Source organism: Lupinus angustifolius, chromosome LG06, assembly GCF_001865875.1.
Source record: "Lupinus angustifolius cultivar Tanjil chromosome LG06, LupAngTanjil_v1.0, whole genome shotgun sequence".
In the NCBI taxonomy this organism is placed as follows: domain Eukaryota; kingdom Viridiplantae; phylum Streptophyta; class Magnoliopsida; order Fabales; family Fabaceae; genus Lupinus; species Lupinus angustifolius.
Genome location: NC_032014.1, coordinates 8,858,986 through 8,876,839, shown reverse-complemented (window position 1 = coordinate 8,876,839; position 17,854 = coordinate 8,858,986). Strand labels below are relative to the sequence as shown.

The window sequence follows — 17,854 nt, the reverse complement described above, 5'->3', positions numbered from 1 at the left end:
CGTCTAAAAATTAGTAACAATTGGTACAGTGACGTAAATCCTTAGTGGATTTCTAAATAAATAAAAAAATTAAAAGTTTAATTCCTACTAATAATATTTATTTGGAGAAGTAATCATATATCCCAAAAGTTACGAGACAATAAAATATGTCCTAGCGTGAGGAGAGAAATTATCTCCTCACACCCACTCATTAATAGATATTTGTGATATTTTAATTTTTGTTTTCTTATTTATTTTAAAAATAGATAAAACGTAGTCATGTGTCATTGTCTAACTGGTATAAGAAGAGAAGTTATCTTCTCACACCAGGTCATTTAGGACCGAAAAACTTTAGGTCATTTAGAACAACATACAAAACTTATTAGATTAAGATTGATACCAAAAATTAAAGATTATCCCATCTTCCTAAATCCTATTATATGTCTTTCCATTTCTTACGTTTTCTTCATGGAAATGAAAGGGTGGAGTGGCTTTTCCGTAAATTTAGCACAACCACGCGACTCTTATAATATATGGTGAAAAAGAAAAACTATTTTCTTCCAAATTAATTGAGCCACGTGGCAATAATGAACACTCAATTCCGACGTGTCAGGTAAGCAACATGCTACGTGGAGATAGTTATCGTTGACCTGAAGTTCCATTATTGAATGCGTCCACGTTTTGGCGCAGCCGGGTTGCTCAGCTGTTGAGAACATGCCACACCACAAGTTAATCTAGCTTCACATCTTAATGATAAATTCAATAATTTAAACTAATGAGTAGTTCTAAAGTATTAAAATGTCCTTAAAATTGATAGTTAAGATATGAAATAATTTACTTTTAACGAAGTTGATCCCCTCCTATATTTATTTGTATATTTTGTTCATGAAATTAACCTAAAATTAAAATATGTATTAATTCATGAAAATATGAATAAATAAAATCAAGTATTGATAAGTTAAAAGGAGTCTTCTATTAAAGTCCTCATATTTATTCCTAAAGATTATTTGTGTATATATTTATTGACACTCAAAATTTTTTGTTTTCAAAGTTAATTTTTTTTATTTCTGTATCCTCGCACCGGAAAAAAACCCTGTCCAAATTAGAAACATTCACAAGTATGTGTGGAACTCTCCCAACAAACATATGAACCAACACAGGTTTTCAAAGTCAACTGCACCCTAGAACTCTATTTGCTATTATTCTAGGAGATTCTACTTTAATTATTTATCTCAGTCCAAAAGTTAAACTCTACTTATTACAAGATATTCGATCAAAGGAATGATTCGTAGGCTGGAACTAGGAGTGATCACATAAATGGCATTTAAGAAAATCCAAGCAAAAAACATGCCTCTTTGTTTTCATATAAGCCTGTTTCCAAATCTCACTCTCTATTTATCCAATGAACACATAAACATTACACTTTCACAGCTTCTGTTTTTCTCTGACTCAAGGCAAATACCACACATCCAAAAAACCAAAGCCAGAAACAGCAACAACAACCTTGTATTCATTAGAGGGTGAAGGAAATACCAGAAAGCAAAAAACACTGTTAATCTGTGTTATACTTATATCCACTTTCAGGCACACACCACACAACAAATCACTTCCAATTTTTGTTTGGTGTCTACTAATCCGAATTTGAGCCAATCACAAAGGGTAATAAAATATGAATTTGTGCCTGACAATAATATCATAAGGGCAGCAATGTTCTGCAGAGTGTAGTTCCAATTTTATTTTATCATGTCAATGCATCATCACAAATCTGAGTTTCACACTGGAAAAGAAAGCTTAGGCTTTTCTTCCATTTTCATTTCTTCAACTTTGCCACCACCATCATCATCATCGTCACTTTCCTTATCTCCAAACAGCACCCAAGTTCCAACCTTTTCTTCACCAAACGCACCAGCAACAACACCAACCCAACAAACCAACACCCCATCATCACAATCACCATCTTCATCAACATTACAAACACAAACTCCAATATTCTCACCCCACAAGAGGCCTATAATTATGAACCACCCTTTCTCACCTCCATCTCCTTCAAGCCACAACAATCACCAAAATTGCCCACAATTCGCAACACCCTTTGGGACAAAGTTTCAAACTTTGAAGCCTCTCACTCATTTGCCACGTTTCCTCATCTTCCTCTACCTCCCTTCTCTCTACTTCCTCCTCTCAAATCACCACCAATCATTCCTCTTAGATTTTATTTCTCTCATCTCTTTCTCAATATCACTCTTCTTTATTCTCCTATTCTTCACTAGATTATTGTTTTCTTCTAAGCTCTCTTCATCAGCATCATCTTCCACTCCCACAAATTCTCCTCATAACCCTGTTCTATGGTCTATTGGTTCCAAACCACCAAAGCAATTGAAAACCACAAACACTTCAGGGTCTTATGTGCAGGTTTATAGCAATGGTGATGTGTATGAGGGTGAGTTTCATAAGGGGAAGTGTTCAGGGAGTGGTGTTTATCACTATCACATGATGGGTGGGAAATATGAAGGTGACTGGGTTGATGGAAAGTATGATGGATATGGTGTTGAAACATGGGCAAGAGGAAGCAGGTATTATTAATTATTTGATATATAGTTAGTTACAACTTAATTACTTGTTGTATATAAACCATATAGATTAGTTTTTTTGGGTATAGTGAAGGTATCCCATAGGGTAGGGATATTCTCTTTTGAGCTGCGTGACTGTCCCTCCCCCAACAACTTTCGCTCACATGAATCGAACATGGACCTTTTGGTCTATTTGGTAATCCAGGCCTTACCCCACTAGACCAACGTCTTGTTGGTACCATATGCATGAGCTGATGTAATTACTTTTCGTCATGCAATCAATTTCATATTTTCATTTGCTCTTAATTATTTTTGTTCCTCTTTGGGCTCTGCCATTTTTCCTAACAGGTACCATGGTCAGTATAGACAAGGTTTGAGGCATGGAATGGGTGTATATAGATTTTACAGTGGTGGTATGTATGTTGGTGAATGGTACAATGGTCAGTGTCATGGTTTTGGAGTCCATACTTGTAATGATGGGAGCCGTTATGTTGGGGAGTTTAAATGGGGTGTGAAGCATGGACTTGGCCAGTATAATTTCAAGTAAGTTTTTGAGTTAGTTCTTTGGCTAACATCATCACAATTTTGTTTTTCAATTTATAATTGCATATTCTTTATCATACATACATTCATTTTCTGGCTTGGCTGATGATATTTGTAGCACATAAATGTAAAAGGCTAAGGTGTAATCCAAATTTTCTACACTCCGAAGAATGTTTTACATTTGCATTTGCCAAGGCATTTATTTTTCTTGTAATTAACTACCAAACATGGGCAAGTCATTGAGATGTGCAAATGTAAAACATTTCATAAACCAAAAACTAATGGAAGAAACAAAGGGCAGCCTAGTGCTATAAAGATGATGTTATGCGGGTCCAGGGAAAGGCCGGTATAGTACGGAGCCTTACCTTGCATTTGCAAGAGTCTGATTCCCCAACTCAACCTTCGAGTCACATGGTGACGTCTCCGGTCTTCAACCGTTGTGTCAAGGCTCCACTTCTACTTGGTTAATGATGTAATTTGTGATTATTCATTAAGCATGTAGGAATTGATGTGCTCAGCAACCTCCATTCTGCAGATTTTTGTGGATCTAGTCTAGAGTCTGATTTGGACATTAGGTTTGTTGGCTTATAACCAACTAATAGTTTGGACAATATTTGCTTAGGCTTGTTGAGCATTTCCTGAATAACGGTTGACAATGCAACTTTTGCGTGCATCTGATTCTAGCCAATTTCATTTCCTTTTTTTATGAAAGAGTTGATTTTTCTTTGGGCAAAAGTTATCAATATGTCTATCTTGCTTGAATAATATGTATGCCCACTATACCATTGCTTCAATTATGACTTCATAAGTTATCTGTATCAGGTCTATTGATATTCATGTGTTTTAGTTACTATATTTGGACCACTTATCATATAAAGTTGGGAAAAATCATTTTACCTCCCTGACTTGTATTTCTTTTTTGACTTGCCCCTCCCTCCGATTATCTGATTTTGGTAGTTGTTCCTTACGGAGTTCCATTCTTGTGTCCCTCTGTTTTCCTAGCTAATTGTAGACTGATAATATAGACCCATTGCCTCAGAGTGATTGTTTAGCTCCCCCTTTCCCATAAACCGGATTAGTTACAATATTAATCTCATCATACAAGTTGAGGATGATAATGATTTATCTTTACTATGTATGACAGTTAGCAACCAGAAAATGCTTAAAACATTTTTTTGTTGCTGTATCTCATTTGATAGACTTTTTCTATTTCAATTTTCGTTGTTTACTCTGATGATCCATTGTTGCTTTTAATATTTAATGTCGGGGCCAAAAGGGATGCTCTAGTTTCACACTAACCACAAAACTAGTTTAATGAATTGTTCTGTATACTTTTTAATCTCCTTGTAACAAACCTCTACTTGTATGTAAATCACATGTCAGTAGTCTAGTTCGAACCTTTCTGTGCCCCAGATGTAGACAATTTATTTCCAAGTTTTTAAGGATCTCTTGAAGATGCTAAGTTCTGCTAACATATATTTCAACCAATTTTGCCTACCACATACATATTCGGCTTAATATAGAAAAGTGATTTTAGTATTGAATTTGTATTTTCTAGCAGAGTAAAGTGCACCTGAAGTACTTGTTAGTTACTATATCAGTAAAAGAATACAACCTTCTGACTTTGTCTAAATTTATTTTCCAATCTTACATCATTAATATTTGGAACTCTGCTAAATTTGATTGATATTTCCAGAAGTGTATAACTCCTTTTTTTGTCACTTCATATTTTTTATGATGGACCAAATAACAATCCCTTTGGAAGGAGTTATATTATTGTCATTAATGCTGTAGTAATTTAAAGTTTCTACACATATTAAATACATTACTAAAGAACCATTGTGGTTAGAAGGTTTAGTTTTGTATCACTTCATGTTTGATTGGGTCCTTGCACTAACTTTTAATTATGCGACTGCAGAAATGGGGACCTATATGCCGGGGAATATTTTGCAGACAACATGCATGGTTTTGGAGTGTATCGATTTCAGAATGGCCATCAGTATGAGGGAGCGTGGCATGAAGGAAGAAGACAAGGACCGGGAAGGTACAGTTTCAGAAATGGGGAAACACAATGTGGTCACTGGCAGAATGGGGTTCTTGATAATCAAAACAGCCATACAGGGTCTCCATGTGCTGTGGACCATGCTAAGGTTTTAAGTGCAGTCCAGGTAATAGTCCTTTTTGCACTTATGATGAATCAATGTGTATATGGAAACTAACAAAAAATAAAACAGGCAAAGTTAGTAGAACAATAGAAAAGAAGGATATGGAGAAGGGAGTTGTAAATAATGATATAAGTATATATGGTTTTGCTGCTCATTATAGTTGCTCTCTCCTTGTTTCTTCCTGATTGTTATCATGAAAGACGTCCGGTTCAAATAATGAAATCAGGAAGAAACCTAGACTTTAATTAATTTTGTCAGCCAGCATTTCGAAGAGCTTATTTGGGCTTATTATCGTATCATGTATGCTTATGAAAATAGTTATGACCTTTCTATAAGATTTTTTAAGCTTATTTTAATAAATTTGCCAGGGAAGCTTATGACGTAAGTTAAAAAGAACTTATAGGAAGTTCTTAACTCATGTGATCAATGCTATTGGATAAACGCTTCATTAGGTTGTTTACCCGAATGTGCCTTTGGACCTAATGACCGCACATATTGGTGTCATTTGATCCATGTTGCCAACCCCACCTAATAGGAAAATGCTTTGTTTTTTTGTTGTTAGCTCTCTCTATAAACTACCTGGGCCTTCTGCTCAACCTTAGGCAACATGATTTCATAGGCATGTGAGTTCTACAATAATAATCATGAGAAATATTATGCTTAACTTCTCTCATTCTGAGCAGATTGCAAACTGTGCTGCTGGGAAAGTTTACGATATGGCGAAGATGGATCAAGGGGTGAATAAAGTGGTGACTGAAGCTATTAAAGCAGGGAACGCAGCACGAGTTGCAGCTGTAAAGGCTGTGCAAAACAAGATGCATCATAATAATAATGATATATGATGCTCAATGCCATTTCCTTAATCTTGTGATGATTAAAAAGTACTTCATCTCAATGCCATCTTCCATCATAGTTTGCATGCAGATAGATCATTACTAGTATGAGAAGCAAAGAAAGGATACTGAATGCATGGAGGAATAACCATGAAGAGAATGCAATGATTATATCCTCTATGAAACTTGATTGCTATGGCCTGCTTGGTTTAAGAAAACATTTTCTACTTTTATTTTCTGTTTCCATTAATAATTACAAGTATTACATCTTATTTTCATTTGTTTCAGATTTTCAAAGATTTGTATAATCTGGAAGACAATGTTTTTACAGTTTTCCTGTATCATCAATCTTTGAAAATAGGAAAGTTAATGTAAATAATGTGACATACATATATTTATTAGTGAAAACATGAAAGGTTTTGTTAAACCAAACTTGGCACAAGTTTTGTATCTTTTCTTCTCCTCCCTATTTATTGGGAGTTGTTTCTATTTTTTGTCCTAGTAAGGCTGCAAGGTGCCTTCTTGGAACCATATTTCATAGGAACTTGATGGTAGATTGTGGAAGTAATAGGTTCCTCAATTAGTGGCTGCTTTATATGTATACAAAGAGTAAGAATTATAAGGCAAAAGTGCCCAAAAAATGGCCATGGTTTTGGCATAGGGTTTGTATGTTGCATTTCATATGTGAATGTGTTATATGGGGACAATATGAGTAATATATATCTAGTCAGTATAAAGATTTATACTTTAGTAAATCATAGTATTCATTTGATTATTTTTTTGAAGAGTTATAATGGTGAATGATGTAATAAAAGTGTATAAAATCTACACATCGTCGTATATTTTCTTATTGGATAGAATTGCCAACCAACCAATGTTGCACTTGTGAGTACTTATAAGTTCAAATATTGGAAATAAATCCTCATTGAAGAGTCATTATAATTTATAACTTGTAACCATTAGTTTAATCATTATTCATTGGTGGTAAATAAAATACCCCCATGCATGCTTGAATAATCACTTGTTCTAAAGCAATGAAAAATCCTGGGTATGAAACAAAAACTTCAAAGTCCAAATTTCAAAGGAATACTTCAAAAAGGTCAATGCATTAAGAGATTGGACATCAAGTCCTTCATTCAAGCTTAGCCAAACACAACCAAACTCGGTAATCCATTCATCTTCGATGAGTTTATCCAAGAGATCAAAAGACATTCTTAACAGTGAAAAACTTGCATGAAGACATACAACATGTCATAGTGTATTTATATTTTTTAATGCTGTTATTTATGATTAAATTTTAATTAGAATTAAATTTTTAATGCGTTGGTAAAATTTTATACCTCTTCATGTAAATCATTATCTCCTTGAAATTGTAACATAGGTAAAAGTTATCGGGACTCAAGAAATAATAGTAGTCCGTAGACTCGAACTGCTAGACATAAGGAATAACACCTAACAAAACCTCAGCAATTGCACAAATTTTCATCTTCTTCTTCCCATAAAAAACTTTGTCTGTAGAACAATTACATTATGTTATATCGAACTTACATCATATTTTTATGTTATATCGAACAAAGTTATAGATATAAAAAGAAATCATGTAAAGACACCAAGGGATTTTTTGTAAAATAAAAAGAAAGTATAGATAAAGTTATATCGAACTCACATCATATTCCAAAATTCAAAAAAAGTGACAATTGCATTATGTTATATCGAACTCACCACATTGTCATTTTGGTCATCTTTGTAACAAAATTATGGTCATAGGGAAGTAAATTGGAAAACGGTCCTCTAAACTATTTATTATTTTCAACTTGGTTTTTGTAATATTATTTTTGTTTATTTTGGTCTTATTGTTAAATTCCACTCTCAACTCTCTCAATTCTGTAACTAAAATTCACAATTTCACTATAATAGAGTTTAGAATATGAAGATTTGTGAAATACATCTAGTATTTTTTTGGAGGGAAACAACACCATTAAAAACAGGACTTTAGGATAAACTTAATGTAAAAATTACTTATCAAATTTGAAACAGTAAATAATTTAAAGAACCACTTTGAAAATAGAAAATAATGTAGAGTATTCATTTGAAACAAACTTATAAGACCACCTGAAAAAATAAATAACTTCGAAGATGTATATAGTAATTATGCCAACCAAAAATGAATGGTAGTAAGTTATCTTCAAAAGCTTTTCTAAAAAAACCTTATTAAATATTTAAAATAGCCAAATAATTAGAGGTGACAAAACCAATTTCATACCAGAAAAAGAAAGTAGGGCTTTAGCAAGATTTTTTATATAAAAGAGTCCGTGTTTTTTTTGTCAAGTTCAATGGGCTATTATTCTTTGATCATGTTTGGGTAGATTTGTGAAGTTAGGGGCTATATCATTTTGTGACATGAAAAAGTTTTTTTACCCAACATGATATCTTGAGTTGGCTATCAATTCCACAAAAAATGTAAAATAAGAGATCAATGTTAAACGTCTTAATGATCGGTCACTGACCTTACTCATTTATTTTATATCAAGTGAAAAAATGTTTTATGAGTTTAATATCTAAGGATAATCATTTCCAATGTAAAAATTTATTAAATTTAAAATCTACCCATATCATTTCTTAAATTTTTTTATAGTATCAATTGATATATATTATTTTTATTTGAAAATGATTAAATATGAGGGTTGATTTGCTTACGGCGTGAAAATCATTTACACTGTTATTTATACATATTTCTTTTTATGAAAAAAAATATATGCATCGGCAGTGTATGAATTTTATACATTACTACTGTATTATATGTCATTCATGTTTTTTATCATCAACTTTTCAAAAAATAATATAAATAAATGATTAATGATATATTGATTGTATATAAATTTTTATCCTCATAATTAGATTTTATATTCATTTTTTATTTAGAGTGTTGATTAAGTATAAAGAGTAGATTATAGTACAATGCAGTTCATATATTCTCATTCTCATATTTTATAATAATAAAATTATAATAACAATAAATGTGAAAATATGAAAAGCAGTCTAAAAAATATCTTAAAATGGAGTAGAGCTTAGGTTAGAGGGTGGTTGTATAATTGTATGTTTGTATTGATACCTTGAATAATAAACCCTACCTCTCTATCTATCTCTCTTCTTCTTTTCACAATCCAATTAACATTGAAGCCATGATTCCATAAACAAAACAAAAATATTCTCAACTCGTTATTATCATTATTATTGATATTATTATGTCAGGCATGTACAGAGAGCGTGTTGTTGGTTCCATTTCCAAATCGGAGGATCGGAAACGAATCAATGAGGTCCTTGATAAGCAGCTTGAGCGTTCATCACCTTCCACTTCAAGACCCATTAACCCTAAAGATAGAGATATTAGGTCTTCCCTTAATTCTTCTAATATCTCCAAAAATTCCAATGTTTCAGGTAATTTCAATGCACCCTTTTGTCTCTATTCTTTCAAGATTTTATCTTTTTTATGTTCTTTTCATTGGGATCTGATCTGTTTCTCAATTAATGTACAAACTTGTTTATACCCTTTTTTTATTTGTTATGTTGAGAAACTCTCAACTTTGTATACCCAATTGGATTTTCTTTTTCTATTTGATTTCCCATGACTCTGTGTTTGTCTATTTGATATTATTTGTGCAAAATTGGAATTTTATGGAGTTTTTTTTTAAAAGCTCTCTCTGGAAGGTTTTGATTGTAAGTTGTTTTGAACATTAAATACGTTAATCCAAATACACAGTTAATGGATGCAAAGTTAAATGACTTTAGCAACTTCTTGGCATGTTGGAGGAACAGGTCATTTGATTGCATTATTGACTCTGTTAGCTGATGTAGGTTGTATTGGTAAATGGTAATGTAGGTGATCAATTCATGTTCTCAACAAAAAAGAATTAGCTGTTAATATAATGCACTTTAAGGCTAGAAAGGATTTTCAGAGCTCAATGCCTTGGTTTTATATCTTATGTAGTTGTTTCTGTTTTGTCATCCTTCTCCCTTTTCAAATAAAGATAAAAACTTTGGAAGACAATGGCCAGTATATTGCCAAATATGACCTGTTGGACAAAATTATATTGTCGGCTCAAAGGTGTCAAGTAGGGCTGGTAATGAGTCAAATTGCCTTGTGAGCTACTGAAGGTTTGGTTCACAAGCAGTTTAATAAGCACGTCTTATGACCTAAGCTTGAGCTGGAATTTTGGCCTGTTCAATAAATGAGCCGGCTTGAGCTTTGATCTTTTATAGGTTTAGCTCGTGAGTTATATATATATATACATGGGGGCATCTATCATGAAAACAATTGTTGAAGAATGCTAGAACAATAAGTCTTGACCATATAATTGTATATGTGGGTTGTCAAGATCCAATGATCAAGATTCACTGTTTTTGTTCCTCACCTAATTAGTTCCATCTATACGTATAAAATATATAAAAAAACTGAATGCCCTTTTTCATCCCATAACTCATGTTTTTGGCCTAAAGTCGACATACAAATACCTCTTTTAGTTAATACTTGCATTACTTTATAGTTGTTGTCTTGTTGATTGTTGCCTTGTTTGTCAAAGGCTCCCTACTCCTAATATTTTTGGCTTATGGTTTTAGAACTGAAGTGTTATGACCCACTAGTCCACCACTGTATGCACCCTGACCATCCGTAGTTGAATAGTTGGCGGCTCTCTTCTCATGTTATGAGCTGGCTCATTTAGCTCGAGCTGCTCTTGAGCCTAGCCAAGGTCAGCTTGGCTGAGCTCATTGCCAGACCTAATGGCAAGATCTATCAATGAAAGAGATGGAGAAAATATGCTTGAGTAATATATGATTTCCGAGACTGACATTTTATTAGGTCAGTCCAAGACTGGCATTAATGTGCTTAACTGAATTATATATGTATATGCTTAGCTGCAGAGGAATCTGAAACAGACAGTGAAGAGTCAGATGTCAGTGGTTCTGATGGAGATGACACATCTTGGATCTCATGGTTCTGCAATCTGAGAGGAAACGAGTTCTTTTGCGAGGTTGATGATGATTACATCCAAGACGACTTTAACCTCTGTGGATTAAGCAGTCAAGTGCCTTACTATGATTATGCTCTTGATTTAATTTTGGATGTCGAGTCTTCCCATGGTAAGCTTACTTTCTTATGTTTTAGATTTCATTTATACGTCCAGAATGCATGTGCTTGAATTTTTGGTGTTTTTTATGAGACATGTACTTCAATGACGATGTTCTAAATTTATTATCCTTGAAGCTGAATTGAAATGGTAAACTTGTATGTTTGTAGGCTGTAGCTTTGGTCGCCTATTTGGTCATTTTCTCCATTTTTGTATAATGGCTACTTTTGTTTGGTTTGAACTTATAGGTGACATGTTCACAGAGGAACAAAATGAGTTAATTGAATCGGCAGCGGAGATGCTTTACGGTCTGATTCATGCCCGATATGTATTGACAAGCAAGGGAATGGCTGCCATGGTAAGATTTCACTGCACTTATCATTGTTTTCATGCTTAACCATTTAGAAGATTGAGACTGTTAATGATGTTGAAACTTCTGCAGCTCGACAAGTACAAAAACTATGATTTTGGTAGATGCCCGAGAGTTTATTGTTCTGGACAACCCTGCCTTCCAGTTGGCCAGTCAGACATTCCTAGGTCAAGCACCGTGAAAATATATTGCCCTAGGTGTGAAGACCTTTACTATCCTCGGTCCAAGTATCAAGGCAGTATCCTTATATTCATTATTTTCATTTCAACCGTCTTATTCTGTCCTTGCTCTGGAGATTCATTCTTTCGTCCGTCATTGGATTTGTTTGTAGGGATGCATGTTTAGGTTTAGGTATTTTTGGCAATTTTCCTCACACTTGCATATGTTTCTTCTTGTTATTTGCACTCTTCAAAGAGGACAAACAGAATGGGTGTGATCAATTGTTCACTTTTCTGAAATTATTTGTTTTACTTGAATGTATTGGTAATGTGGGCAAGAGTAAGCTGGTCTATAATGGAATTAGAGCAGGTAGAGTTCAGGGAATCGTTTAACAATAATGGGGTGGGATTCATAATAATCTACTTCTCTGAATAAGAGATATCACCATGCTATAATTTTTTGATTCAGCAAATGCTATATTCTGTAATTTCAAGTGGCAGGACAGTTTCTGAAACATCATGGATGTTTATGTTTAGAAACATCTGCTCTATAAAAATGGAGTAAATCCTAAAAGGTACATGGAAAAACCTGCAGAAAAGTGAACAACCTTTTGGAATTGTAAAATGTGTGTAAGATCACTTTTTCTCTAATCTAAGGTTTAGTTTTGTCATTATGGTATGTCAATTTCTTTTTAAAATGCAGCCAGACATTATATTGAAAATTGTTTGTTTTGCTTCCTGATATATAGCTTTTTTTTATGAGTGCATGCCACTTTGCTTTGGCTATATTTTTGTGTTTAAATTTATGGTGGAATAGTTTGGTTTAATTACACTGAATGCCTCTCTTGTGTCACAAATTACATGAACCTCTGTTGAAGTTTATGTTATCATTACACTATCTCCTTTGGAGGGTGATAATGAATTTACACTGACATCTCTTAAAAGGAAGGTAGTGTAACTTTTGAAACAAGAGGAGTGTTGAGTGTATTAAGTCAAGCATCAAGGGAAGTCGATATAATTTCCGGTATCTTTTATTTCCTATGTTTACTTGACTCTATCTAGACATTGATGGAGCTTATTTTGGAACAACATTTCCACATCTCTTCTTGATGACATATGGACAACTAAAACCACAGAAGCCATCACAGAGCTATGTTCCTAGAGTTTTTGGGTTCAAAATTCACAAGCCATGAAGCTGAAATTTAAGCTTTTGGTGGAATTGAAGAGCCTGCATATCTTATATAACTTTCTTCCTTGTTGTACTCATTGCAAACACAAAATCAGTGCAATCTAGACCTTTGTTTTTACTTGTTGTAGGAGTGTGCTGTAAAGATAGTTGCAGACATGTGATGCAAGTGCTTAGTTTCACTTCCACCTTCAATTTTAATGAGCAAGTGCTTAGGTACTTGACTACACTTTTTTTAACAGCTTATTACAAATTGTATTTTGAAATTAACTTCTTGTTCTTATATGATTATGGCCTCGGATTACAGATCCTCCCGCAAAATTCTTATGTTTTATTTATTTATTCATCTATTTGTGCTGTTTGAATTTGTGGATTAGTTCCTGATGGTTTCATGCATTTTATCGAGTAAAATTTGACTTGCAAGGATGTTAAAGAGAAAAATGTGTACGCATATAAGAATGTGCAAGAGCTATTTAGTTGTGTACTTCATTATTCATATTTAATTATCATTGATTCTTAAGTTTACATGTAATATAAATGAAGTTTACATTCTTCATTGTTGTGTACTTGACTACACACTCTAACATTGTATAGTTTTTTATAATTTCATTACACAATCATTAAATCCTATATAGATTCACATAGTATCATTGCATATATTTTTCTCATATAAATGAAGTTGTTATGTAAAATATTATACAGACAATACATATTGTTAAACTAGTTTATAGGAATGCATGTAAAGTATGTTTGACTTATGTTTATAGGAGACTTTTTTTGGACTACAAAAGTATTTTTCATCCTATTCGTTAGGAATTAATTTCTTTTAGAGTGTATAGTTGTCTCTCCCAACAAATGTTGCTCTCAGGAATTAAACCTTGAACCTTTTAGTCATCCCGAAGATCATGTAGGTTTTTACACTATCAAACTAATGTTTTGTTAGTAGGAGATTATTTATGTGCATGGAATAAAGTAGAGGGAAATATAATTTATATGTTCAAATAAATACTCCCCGTCTCTAATATTATAAGTTATTTTTACTTAATTATACAAACCTATATAAAATAGTTACTACTTTCAGATTAATTATTCCTGAATTATCCATTTATTTATGGGGAAAATAAAAAGGTTTATTGAAATATAGAGTAATAAAAATATATTAAGGGATGGATTTGGCTTGACTCGTTTGAAAAAAGTTAAATATAATTTTTTATTATTTAAAGTTTGTTTACCTTTACCATATTAGGCTAGACTACAGGCTAGGTAAATAGCCTTTTGGTCCAATAGATTGTTCTGTTTAATAATATGTTATTATTTATTAATGATTTACTGTTACACTGTTACCTAATATTCTAAAACCTAAGAGGTTAAAATAATAACTCAATCACCATAAATTTGAAACACAAAAATATATTTTAATTTTCATTCGCTCAACTCTGACAAAACGTTGCTGTTGTTGCTCGTTCCTCATCATTGTTGCTCATCTACCTACTTTAATGTTTATTTGGATGTAGATCTGCTGACCAAATTGGAGGTCTTACTGTATAGTTTGTGTTAGTCAGACTAGTTGGTCAGAAATATCTTTAAATAGGCTAAATAGAGCCTATAATACATGTTATGTTATAGATAAATAGGCCAATATTGGTTCAAAAAACTCGTTTGTCAAACATGTTAGGTTTATTGAATGTGAGATCTAATCTTACGTGATACTCAAGGTTAGTTTGAGAGTTGGATTTTAAAGAGAAATAGGTGACTTGAGAGTCTCTCATAACTGTATTTTAAGGCTCTCAAACTTTCCATTTCTTTTCATTCCCCTTCTAAATTCAACTCCAAAACAAACCTTTAGAGTTCGAACTCATGTCAATCTTTTAATCATAAAACATACTTTGTTGAATACATTTAATGTGTAACTTATGTCACAATAGTCTAATGTAATATAGAAGCTTTTGTTTTTCTTTCCTCTTGATTCTGGGTTAGTTTAGGAGTTGAATTTTGGAGGGAAATCAAAGATCTTATTTTTCCCTTTCTTCTCCTCCAAAATTCAACTCCCAAATAATCCTTAAGAGTATGACAAACTAGTGAGGTGGAGCATAATACTTGACAGCAATGTGAGGGGTGGAAGAGTTAATTTAATTGTTTTTCAAATTGTCCATGATATTTCTTTGATTTTATGCATGTCAAATCTTCAAGTATGCATTTTAAATTTATAATATTATTTTTATGCAAACATTTTTTGGAGATATAACAATTTTTTATTTTAAACATTTTTAATACAATTTAAATATGCATGTCAAATCTTTGATTTTAAACATTTTTGTTGAATCAATTGATGATAAAACAATTTAAAAAATTCCAATTAAAATTATAAAAAATGAACTTATGATATTTGAGAGTAATATCCTTAATTAAAATAATTTGGATTGAATTAAATAGGAGAAGAGCACCAAATATTGATGTTGAATAGACTAATCTAGGGACCGTAGACTAAAACTTTAGATGTTGAATAGAAAAGGCCAAATATTGATGTGTAAGAGTCTGATAAGTGTAAATGAATCTAAGAGTTGTGGATGTCTTTATAAACTATATAAAGTGATGAAGTAACTATGGACATGTATAGTGAATGAATGTGTAAAGCCCTCGTTTTACAATAACAAAAAAGGAATAACTGCTTAGGATGCATATAAAATGTGACTATGAATCCCCTTTCAATTCCTTTTATCTAACCATTTAAGTTGTTACACCCTATAATTTCTAGAGATACACTAAAGTGTAAAAGTTTTTTACATTATTATTACATCATTCACAATTCATTTTCAATCATCATCAACTTTTCAAAGAAAATAATTCAAATGGAGGCAAACACATAAATTAAACCACTTACCAGAAACAATTTGCGAAATTGCAAGTGGAAACACATAAAAGAAATTTGCGAAAGCTAATTTGCTTTAACAGAAAGAGTTCCAAACACATAAATTAAACCACTTGCATAAAATCCTCAACATATTTTACTTCGCATACAATCAATGCAGCTCTTTTGACAAAAACTTAGCCTCTCAAGTCTAAATTGCTTTAAAAACTTTCTTAAACTCAAACAATTAACCCTCAGTTTGTTCCCTCAACCTCCTGATAGTGCTTCGAACAGTCACAGCACTTGCGGTGCTGTAAAAAAAGAGTGAGAACAAAGTCAGGTGATGATTAGGGAAAAAAAGAAAGAAATCATAACAGAAGAAGGTGAGAAGAGCATTACTTCAAAGTGTAGGCACCGCCTGCTTTCACTTTACCACAGTCCTTGCATCCCCATATACCAACAGCTTTCCTCTTCACAGCGTACTGCAACAAACAATGGATAATCGTAATTTAAAGTTTCAATTTATGTTTTAAAAGGTTGGATTTAACAGACTCAACACTTTGGTAAAGGATATATCCTTAAGAAATAAGGCAATTAAAAGGTTGGATTTAACAGACTAAACACTTTGGTAAAGGATATATCCTTAAGAAATAAGGCAAGGGTTCTACCTTTCCACAAAATTCACAGAAAAATTTGCTGTGTTGACTGACTTCCATCTTCTTAATCTGCTTTCGCAGACTAGCCCCATACCTGGTGCCTGATATAAGAAAACAAGCAAAGAGTTTCTAAGGAACTTATAGAGTGCATACTAAAGATACTCTTGCAAGCAGCACTTTCCGTGACCCATAAATAAATCCAATTTTTTTTGTAAAAATAATCATGCCCGATAAATACTACACTAGTTCAAGTAATGAAGTAGGAAAAAATGAACAAAACCACATCATTTAGGCAAAAATCTAAAACCTACAATAGCCAAGACATTCAAACATAAAATCTAATCATAGAAAGTGGAATAAGGAGCAAGCAGGAGAAGTCTTAGTTTGTTTAACTAAGGGGTGGTGCCACAAGGTAATGCCAATATACAGTAACCATGACAATGATTTGAAGAAAATGGGAGGGAAGGAGAAGGTTTAGTTTATCAGTATAACAATGATTTGAAGAAATTATATGAGGAGAAAGTCCTAGTAGACCTTACTATTCCCTCCTTTTTACTAAAAAGTCCAGTTTTTCACATGTAAATTTTTTCACATATTCTTAAATTATTTAACTTGCCTACGAGAACAAAGTAGTGCTCTTTTTAAGCCCCACAATGAAAATTTTATAGCTAAATTTTGGTTCATTTATCTTCAAACAAAAATGCATAAATGATACTAATTCAAAACCTACAAGCAAGAGAAAATATACATCAATAACAAACCCACTTTAGAATAATAACTAATATAACATATGCAAGGATCATACCTAAAACGCAGATAAAAACAAATTAGATTAAGGAGGCGCCTACATTGATCTCATTTGGGCTTATGAGAATAGCTGATGCAACCAGTGTACAATCTTTCTATAAGCTCTTTCCTTTATTTAAATAAGCTTATCAATCAACTTATGAAAAAAAGTTATTTTTTAATCTTAGTTCAAATAGCTTAACAGGTATTTAATTAAACTAAATACATACAAATTAAAAAGACATACCGTATTTTCCAACGATGCCAGCCTTCTTTGTTCTCTTAGTCTGCAAAAATGAAACAGTTTACAGTGCAATCAATTAGAAAAAACTTGATGCCTAACAAATTTAAGTGAAATTTGGGGTTTCAACACAAAAAACCCTAGATTCCTAAGTTTCTTCTATCTGTATGTTAGAAACAAGAAAAATCAGAAGATCGAAAGAGATGTTTTTGGAAGATGAAGCAAAGGAATGGAAGAGAAGAGTGAGAAAGAGGGTACCATGTTGGAAGGATTGAAGGCGCAACGAGCTAAGCAGTGTTGGGGGCAACTAACGAAACCCTAATTCTCTTTCGTCTATTTATACAAAGAAAGCCCGTTTCGTGGGTCGGGTAAACACTGACTTCAAATTAATTT

At 32.7% G+C, this 17,854-nt stretch overlaps 3 protein-coding genes across 8 annotated transcripts; 2 read left to right on the top strand and 1 right to left on the bottom strand.

Moving 5' to 3' along the window:
• On the top strand, window positions 1,286–6,412 carry LOC109349608 (MORN repeat-containing protein 1-like). 2 transcript variants are annotated; one of them, XM_019590485.1, is made up of 5 exons: window positions 1,286–2,552; window positions 2,898–3,092; window positions 5,011–5,260; window positions 5,941–6,077; window positions 6,155–6,412. In XM_019590485.1, exons 1-5 carry the CDS (start codon window positions 1,723–1,725, stop codon window positions 6,168–6,170), a joined length of 1,428 nt encoding a protein of 475 aa, XP_019446030.1. In that variant the 5' UTR covers window positions 1,286–1,722; the 3' UTR covers window positions 6,171–6,412. The 2 variants fall into 2 exon arrangements, with proteins under 2 accessions (XP_019446030.1, XP_019446029.1); XM_019590484.1 differs by having other exon boundaries at window positions 5,941–6,412.
• LOC109349611 (60S ribosomal protein L37a) lies at window positions 3,349–17,820 on the bottom strand. 3 transcript variants are annotated; one of them, XM_019590489.1, is made up of 7 exons: window positions 17,720–17,819; window positions 17,468–17,507; window positions 16,447–16,535; window positions 16,178–16,260; window positions 16,024–16,089; window positions 15,970–15,974; window positions 3,349–3,370 (listed from the first exon to the last, which is right to left on the bottom strand). In XM_019590489.1, exons 1-5 carry the CDS (start codon window positions 17,720–17,722, stop codon window positions 16,026–16,028), a joined length of 279 nt encoding a protein of 92 aa, XP_019446034.1. In that variant the 5' UTR covers window positions 17,723–17,819; the 3' UTR covers window positions 3,349–3,370; window positions 15,970–15,974; window positions 16,024–16,025. The 3 variants fall into 3 exon arrangements, with proteins under 3 accessions (XP_019446034.1, XP_019446035.1, XP_019446033.1); XM_019590490.1 differs by lacking the exon at window positions 15,970–15,974 and adding an exon at window positions 4,987–4,989 and having other exon boundaries at window positions 3,357–3,370; window positions 17,720–17,820; XM_019590488.1 differs by lacking the exon at window positions 3,349–3,370 and having other exon boundaries at window positions 15,880–16,089.
• LOC109349609 (casein kinase II subunit beta-2-like) lies at window positions 9,164–13,264 on the top strand. Of its 3 annotated transcripts, XR_002107997.1 has the most exons (6): window positions 9,165–9,528; window positions 11,005–11,229; window positions 11,465–11,574; window positions 11,659–11,824; window positions 12,807–13,003; window positions 13,039–13,264. XR_002107997.1 is itself a non-coding variant. In XM_019590487.1 (5 exons), exons 1-5 carry the CDS (start codon window positions 9,336–9,338, stop codon window positions 12,935–12,937), a joined length of 819 nt encoding a protein of 272 aa, XP_019446032.1. In that variant the 5' UTR covers window positions 9,164–9,335; the 3' UTR covers window positions 12,938–13,264. The 3 variants fall into 3 exon arrangements, 2 of the variants coding, with proteins under 2 accessions (XP_019446032.1, XP_019446031.1); XM_019590487.1 differs by having other exon boundaries at window positions 9,164–9,528; window positions 11,011–11,229; window positions 12,807–13,264; XM_019590486.1 differs by having other exon boundaries at window positions 12,807–13,264.